The sequence below is a fragment of the Saccoglossus kowalevskii genome, chromosome 22, assembly GCF_978046115.1.
Source record: "Saccoglossus kowalevskii chromosome 22, keSacKowa6.1, whole genome shotgun sequence".
Taxonomy (NCBI): Eukaryota; Metazoa; Hemichordata; class Enteropneusta; family Harrimaniidae; genus Saccoglossus; species Saccoglossus kowalevskii.
Genome location: NC_140662.1, coordinates 16,542,411 through 16,551,251, shown reverse-complemented (window position 1 = coordinate 16,551,251; position 8,841 = coordinate 16,542,411). Strand labels below are relative to the sequence as shown.

The 8,841-nt window shown below is 35.2% G+C and overlaps 1 protein-coding gene across 1 annotated transcript; it reads left to right on the top strand.

Moving 5' to 3' along the window:
* The first annotated feature begins 4,461 nt into the window (after positions 1-4,461).
* On the top strand, positions 4,462-8,841 carry LOC100374990 (dehydrogenase/reductase SDR family member 11-like). The gene is made up of 7 exons (XM_078011716.2): positions 4,462-4,662; positions 5,784-5,993; positions 6,081-6,175; positions 6,691-6,823; positions 7,047-7,133; positions 8,427-8,492; positions 8,713-8,841. Exons 1-7 carry the CDS (start codon positions 4,531-4,533, stop codon positions 8,752-8,754), a joined length of 765 nt encoding a protein of 254 aa, XP_077867842.1. The 5' UTR covers positions 4,462-4,530; the 3' UTR covers positions 8,755-8,841.

The window sequence follows — 8,841 nt, the reverse complement described above, 5'->3', positions numbered from 1 at the left end:
AAGCACATTAGTGTATTTGTGTTTAAATACAAGCATGTCATTTCAACTGACAAAGACGAGGGATGTACTCTCATGGATTAGACCACCTACAAACATTTCTGTTTCAATGTGCCATTATGCGAGTGTCAATCTGTAATTTGTAGATTACAACAGCATACATACGTTGATAGCGTAAGTAATAAACATCTGTAAAATACAGAACCTTTATGGTCACGATATAATAGAGTCTTAGCAGCATTCGTGCTTATTACTGATTTCATTATCCCATCTTTAAATGATATCCTTATATCCAAAATAATGAGCCAGCATTTCCACAGAAAGGGTAAGGATCAAATTGCAACTGAATGAAAGCATCTTATGCAGGCATGGTGAACACAATATAGACTCACCAACACACTATGATTCTTGAAAACTGAATGCAATATTATATGTAAGATGTTTACTTATAATATTTCCATCAACGGATTAACATTCGCCGTAACATCCGTATTCAGCCAAAGGACAGGGTAGATTATTCACCTGCTGATGCTTATTTGATGCGATAAACATTCAAAATAACGGCAATTTTATTTTTTAATATTGTCATATACAGATACTTGTACCACGTTTCAGTAAGCGTTTCATTCAATCTTTATGGCAGGTAGCAATGAATTAGTGATAGGTAGGTTCCAACCAGTGAAAATATGAAATATATTATGTATCTTAATTGTCTAATGTGTACGTGATGTTATCATTACAAATGTGCGAAAACAATGAAATCACAATATGTGTGTATTTGTGCATACAGTTTAGCTATATTGTTTTTAGGAAACTGCAATTTGCAATAATTGTTTTTATTTGTCCAATATCCTGCAAAACTTTAATATAATGAAACTAAAAGAAGAAAACATGTTAGCATTCGAAAATCCATTCGAAGACCATTTTCGGAAGACTTATATTTCCATATGAAAGGCATAAATATGGATAACATGTTTAATGTGATCAACATTTAACATAAGGACATACAGCTTTCCTAATATAAACTACATTGACAAGAGTCGGTGTTAATCATTTATTGTTCCATGAGAATTTATAATAAAAACGGTCTATAACACATTATACACACAGTGCAAAATTACCACTCTCAAATGTTGCTGTTGCATTTTCCGAATCATTGTGTATATATATTGTGTCGCTCTTTGGTTATTGTGCGTGTTTTAAAACATTGTTAAAATTATTATTATTATTTTAATTGTTTAAGTACGTCGATTGATTATTTGTGTACACGTAGGCTTGCTCAGTGCACTAAACATGGTGTTCCTTTACGCCCTCTATAGGCAGCAAACGAACTTGCAACTAAAGTACCAAATCAATCGGATCAAGTCAAACAGAATGTTATTTAATGAAAATGAAAATATGATCACTAAAATCAGACAATGAATAATTATCATCACTAATTTAACCATGTCGCAATATTTTCATATTTTAATTTATAATTCTATCAAAATTGACTTGATGCCAACACAATTAGATTAGTATGTTTTATAATATGACGTCAACAACAATGACATAATTTAAAAAAAATTCAATGACTGAAAAAAAAACTTATTGTGAATACTAACTAATAAAATAAAGTGTTAAATACATGATTTCTATAATTTGTTTTTATCTTAAATGAGTCATTTTGAGTGAAACAGATTTTTCATGATTGTGATTTAGGTCTTAAAATTCTGTTTGTCCGTTTAGTTTTTGACGCAGAGGACGCTGTTACGAAAATTATTGTTACTGATTGGGCTTTTCGTTATTCAACTGAAGTTTATTGACAGCAGTCAGATGTATCGTATATCGTCAAAATGGTCATTTTACTTTGATTAAAAACACATATTATGTAGCTCACACATATATATTTGGTAGAACGGCTGCTATGCGTTTTGGGCATTAATCTGTGCTACTGTGTGTTCAATTGTGGTTATATTGTTTCTGGTTTTGAATATGAAAATTGATTTCTCATATATTTTGTATGTTCAAAATAGTTCCTTAATATGCCTAACGAGCTGTTACAAAATTTAATTTATAGAGCCAATTACAATGTCACAATGACCGACAGTTGATTAGAATAACCTGGATGTCAATCTCAATGGAGAGACTAAGGTTTTGAAATCTGACAGGCTCTTTGTAATATACAATGTGGATTATTTTCTTGTCTACCTGACGTGATATTTATATATTTTCATCAGGAAATCTCCACACTGCTATATTTTGGATCAGTAGATTGAAATATAAGTGCAGCTTACCGCTAATGGACGTAACAGTTATATTCACAATTTGTATGAACTACATAATAGAGCCAACCACACGGTGAATGTAAGGAAGACTATATATACGTCTTTGATACATTGTATTTGCATCCCACGTAAATAAATATTTAAACATTGAATTATTTACCTCTACAAAATGCAAAATATGTTTTTTACGTGAAATTATATTGCGAATATGCGATAATATGCAACCGGTGTAAAATGTTAAAATCTTTTGCAATGTCTTTCAAAAATATTCACATTTCTTACCTACCTGATATTATATATGCTATTTTTTCAATGATGGCTTAACAACCGAATGCTTGCCGTGCGCTACTTTGCAGTTGAGTTAGTCTGTATATAACCGACTTACAATGTGAGTTTGCTCTTACTTCCCACAAATATACATCATGTGACCATATTGATTAATGATTAACTTATATGCTTCAACATCCTCGACACTGAATAGTAAGAAGGTACATGAACATTAGACACTAATTTGTGAACATGTACCAACACGGATAATCATGAATTTAAGTAGGCATCGGAATGAAGGGAGTATCAGGAGTTACTGTCGCGACAGTTCTAGTGAACAAAAACGTGTTTTAATGTCAAAAGTCGGTGTTCCTACCGTCGATGAGCGTGGTAACAATTACCTTCCGATGGCCCGCGGTTCCAGCGTCGTTCGGCCTTCAACATCGGTCATGGCTCAAATAAAGTGTCAGAGAAATATCTCCACAAGTGAAACGGTATGCTCAAGCTCAGTCGCCACAGAAAACCTGTTCAAAAACTGCAATTTCGGAGGCTCTGTATATGTGTATACTAACAATTATATTTCTCCAAAACCAAACTAAAATCCTCGAAACTTGAAAAATTTCAAACCACCATTTTCAAATTTACCACTCTTAACAAATGTTAATGTATTAATCCGTGATATTTATAATGTCGATTTATGTGTATATTTTTCCTGTTTTATATTTGTATAAACCTTTTCTATTTATTGACGATGTATTTTAAGTAATAAACTTGAACATTTGCAAATTTATAATAATCTGTTTTATCGTTTTCTCTTGGAATTACATGCCTGTGCGAACGTGTCTCGAAGTTATTTCTATTGAAAGAGTGTATGACGAGACCCCAGAACGTGGTAATTCATCCCTCCCCACACTTCGTATTATAACGAGGTTATACACGGTACGCTCGGATATTTGGTAGCGTATATAAGACCTTTCAAGGGAAAATTAGCATATTTGGGTTACATAATCACCTCTCTGCGACCTAAATATGCAAATTTTCCCCTGAGAGGTCTTATATCCGCTACCAAATACCATCGCGTGCCGTTCATAACCTCTAAATATTGACGTCCGGCGGCGCAAGTTGGTAAAAGTATACGCGATGAGCATTCACGTATGATGTATGGACGTGATCGGTACTGACGGAAATATTATTTTTTCAAAAATGTGTAAATGAAGACACTATAGAGCTACCATTCAAAATTGTGTATAAAATGTTATGCTTGTAGATCTAGTAAAAAATATGGACTCGGACCTGTCAGAAAATGATATTCCAGGTGCGTCATTGAATGGTAGAAACCCTGCAAGGCTTTGCAATGATGAATTGAGGTTTTGGTTGCTATGTCGTGGGGACCGGACAAAAGCAGAGCTTGTTGCTCGGTAAGTTCTGCATTTTTTTTTTTAATTTGCAGGATGTGGTGTTATTACCTGCATTGTTTTTGCTAAATAGTCGTATTACACACATCTGTACTATTATTTCATTATCCATTAAATATAATATATCCAGTAAGCCATAAGTTGTCTCTAGGACAACATTCATTTTTAAAATGTGATGTCTTCCTTACCTCTCTGTTCCAAGAAACAAAGCATTAAACAATTAAACTGTTTGATTTTTTTAAAAAGATAAATCACTTCATGGTAAATAAAAGAAATTAGACAAAAAGATTGTGTATCCAGACCCAAATAATGTGTACACTAAGCAGAAAATTGGTCAAACTGAATATCTATCTACGTCTACCTCAACGACTGCCGCAATTTTTAGGGAAACTGGTTGCTATACTCACTAGCCTCGATTTCGATCGCAAAATAGCACGTGACTGAATTTGCGCCTCTTTATGAAAACTGTGAATAGCTAAGTTATGCGGGTCACTGCACTATAAGCTTTGTTAATAACTCGCAAACCAGTTCTGTATCCACTCCCGCATACTGTAAGAGTCCCGGCAAGCACTGCTGATTGCAATATGGAACGCTGGGCTGGTCGTGTAGCGCTGGTAACTGGTGCGTCGTCAGGTGTCGGGGCAGAAACGGCTAAAGTTCTTGCTGAGAATGGTATGTGTGTGGTTGGTTGCGGTAGGAATGTTACCGCCATACAGGTAAGAGCCAATGCACAATAGTACCACACATCGATTAACTCCATATTGAATAAATAGGGCAGGGTTAACATAAGTGTCAACATTATGTACACAGAACATCAATTTTGATTCCAAATACACAAATGTCTATGAACACGATATAATTTTGGTATTAAAATGCGGAGAGAGTAGTCATTGTATCATAAGCTTTCTAAAAATAGCATAAACTCAATGTCCATATCATAAACCGTCGGAATCATGCACACTAAACGCCAGGACCGACTTATGCGTGCTGCCGGGCAGCCAAAAAAGTAAATCATATTTATTAAAGTTGTTGTTGAACACGCTGCTTCTTACTTCATTCAGCCGCTTTCAGTTATATCTAAAGACAAATAAATAAAAAAATAATAACACATATAATAAATTTCACGTGTAATCGGTAAATATGGAAATTATTGGTTGTACATATAGAACTCATTTTGTTATTAATTATTTGTTATGTACATCAATTCTCCACTTTGCAGTGATAATACTGCAGTCGTCATGCTGTCGGTCCGTAGTCGGGTACCAGCCACTTTTTCACAGAGGTATACTCGATTATAATGGAGGGAGGGAATACAGTAAGGTGAACTCAATAAACTGTACTAAATTCTGTTGTACAATTTTGCCGTGATATTGATTTATCTACCGTCAAGTTCATATTGGTTATTATTATACCTCATGACAATGACAGCCAATCAGAGAAGCGCATTACAGGTAGTCATATTGGTATGCCGACCTGCTGCCATATTCGTTTGTCTATCTTCATCTGAGTACCTTCCACCTGAATTTACGCCAATAACTTGTCAGGGAAACACATACGCAGCAATATTTATGAATTGATTAGTTTGCCAGGTTTGCGTTCACTATTTGACTATTTTGTTGGAAAGAAAACTGGGATTTTATAGCGACTTCGAACGAGTCGAGCGTTTCGCGCCCAGCAACGCGCTTTCAGACATTCGGTCTGCGATCGTGCAGTTCGTCTACCTAAATAAAATTGAGACACGTGTTTTTTTGTGTTTTGACAGTATATCGACATATAATGTACAGTGTGTTTGTTGAACGAGAGTGGTGTTGACGTCTACCTTTCCCCTTCTCCTCAGGAATTAGCTGACAAATTGAAATCACGTTCTGCCAAAGGTGTTCTCCATCCCATGAAATGTGACCTTCGGAGCGAGAAACAAATACTGAACATGTTTGAGGAAATAAAAAACAAACATGGTGGTGTCGACGTTTGTGTTAATTCTGCTGGTATGTCTCATGTAGCTCCATTGCTGTCTGGTGAGACAGAGAAATGGAGAGAAATAATCGACGTAAGTATTCCAACTATGTGTTTACAGTGTAATGCCGGATCGTATTTCCCACGCATATGTTCTCATAAGAATATATTTTCTGGCTAGGTGAATGTTATGGCATTGTGTATTTGTACCAGAGAGGCATTCAAACAAATGATAGAACGCAATGTGGATGACGGACATATCATACATATAAACAGGTAAACGATTTTTAAAAAATGTATAAACTGGAACACACAGATTGTTATCAGAGGTAGACAACATCACATAAATACATTTGCACTCTTGGCAAGTGCATTAAGAGTAGTCTGGATATTAAACAGTTCAATTCCCTTGGAGAAACTTCTGTCGAACCATGCCACATACTTTAACTTATGCTTGTTGAAGATCCCCAACTCGCATGTTTAATAGGTAGGATACGTTCTATTGTTGTTATCACATGATAGAGTAATTACTATATAACAGACGGGAGCATTACAAATAATTTACTATACATATGTGTGTGTTTGTGTTGCTGTCATTCTAATTATTCCACACATAATACAGATAGCGACAGTGGGTGAAAACCAATAGATGCAAGCACGACATATTCGACACCCTTGCTTCAAATGGTCAAATGATAATTCGTTATGCTACAAAGCCTGTGAGGCTTGTATAATTAAGGTTGAACATATTTTTATGTCTACTTTATTCTCAATAATGTTTTTAATTAAAGCACTTCTGGACACCGTGTTGCAATGGGAGACTATGACCTTAACCTTTATGTCGGTACAAAGCACATGGTGACCGGTTTAACTGAGGGATTACGTCAGGAGTTACGAGGGTTGAAGTCTCATATTAGAGTTACTGTAAGTTGCACAGTTATGTGTTATATATAGTTCAATGCGTATATTAGACAGATTGTATAACGATACACTGGATTCAACATAGCTGTAATGCATAGTGTTTATCTTCCGCATCCACAACAAGGCTTCTAATTTATTGAGACCTGGATTTTGTGTTATGGGAAGTAACTCGAAGTATGTTTTAATTGATATAATGTGACTAACGTAAGTTGTGTTTTACCAACAGGCTATATCCCCGGGAAATGTAAACACCATGTTTGCTAACAGAATGTACGGAGACGAAATTGCCGAGAAAATGAAATCAGAATATAAGGTTATCATATACATTATAAAAATATCTGTAACTAAACATAAAGCATGCAAGTTTGCCGTGAGTTGTATGATAGCGAGATCGCCTTAAGTCTGAGCAAGCGGAAATATATCTGACAAAAGTAAACATACTAGACATATGCCATTCATAAACATTATCAGTTTATACAGACTATCTATACCCTAGATTATACTAATTAGGCAAAATGGTCATTTTGAAAATAACTCATGCTCAGTATATGACTAATTGTACTGTGTATATGGACAGGCCGAAATACATGACAACTTCCCCCAGAAATTAAAACTCCATACATTGTCAAGTAATTTATAGAAGATTTTAAATTGTTATCAGAACACACTCATTGATAGTTAGAATACGACTGAGAGGACGCTATCGGGGCTTTCAGCGCCGTAGCTGTGGGTGCATATCTCTTTTTGTGTCGCTCTTTAGTTTTTGTGATGGTGTTTTAGTCATTTCTGATGTATTTTGTGTCATTTAATTTGTTATTTAAAGATTTTTATCGACACAGAAGAGCAATGGTTGCTCCAATAGACTTGCATGGCACGCCAAATGACGTCGCAATTAATCACCATTTTCATATAGCACAGAAACTATCACCTATCAACAATATGTTTATTAAATACTAACCAGCGCGAAAACCGTGACAAAAATTATCCGTTTGAAGTTGTTTTCCCCGAGATTTAGCTCGCTAAACCGTACGTAACTCAAGTGACAGCCATTTTCTTGAGGTCGAACGAGGACAAAATTAATAAAACGCCAGGTAATGGTCGTCTGCTTTTATTAGTATGCCTCTGAAGTAGACGAAGATGAGTAGTTTGTTTTACGGAAGTATCCAACAAGTTTTCAGGAATACCTTCTTCTCGTACGACCTGAAAGAAATGGATTTTACCGGAGCTACGTGTTGTTCAGAGCATTTATCAAGGGGAAAAGTGAGAGTGAACGTTTAATAAATATATTATCGATTGGTGTGTTGCGAGAAAATATTCTGCTTTTATCGACTTCTATTTGCGATGCCATTTCGTGTCACACGTCTGTGTTATGCAAGTCTATGAGAGAAACCGATAGAAAACCGCCGATAAAAATCTTAATGTCTAAAATGTTAGTGAAACAAAATACATCAGAAATTACTAAAATACCATCACAATCACAAACTACTGGCCCAAAGAAGCTATGAAGGTTGAGGTTGGTGTTCATCATATCCTACAAGTTTAAGTTGTGTAACTGTATTCAGCTTTAGCCAGGTTAATATTAAATTATGTTTCTTTTTGTCAACAGTTGTTGGAATCTTCTGACATCGCTGACATGGTGAAATATGTACTACAGTCACCTCCCCATGTACAGGTACACGCTTTTGAATTCACATTTGGTTGAAGTCTCCAATGTTCGTATGTGAACAATGAAAAGTGGTTCAATCATGATATCGACTTGTAAATGTTGTTTCAATTCACGTGAATCTAATAATACATTATATTATACATAGTTCTGGTGAATCTAAATGAGACAAATGTTTTACACCATCAGAATAAATACACCCGTTCTAATAACAACATTCTATTTTTAGATACATGACCTGATAGTAAGACCGATCGAGCAAGAAACCTAACAACTTGTCTGACGTCATTCCCCACATCATGTGAATATATTATGTATGAATGATTTCAAGAAAATACAGCTGTGATTATTTTAACAA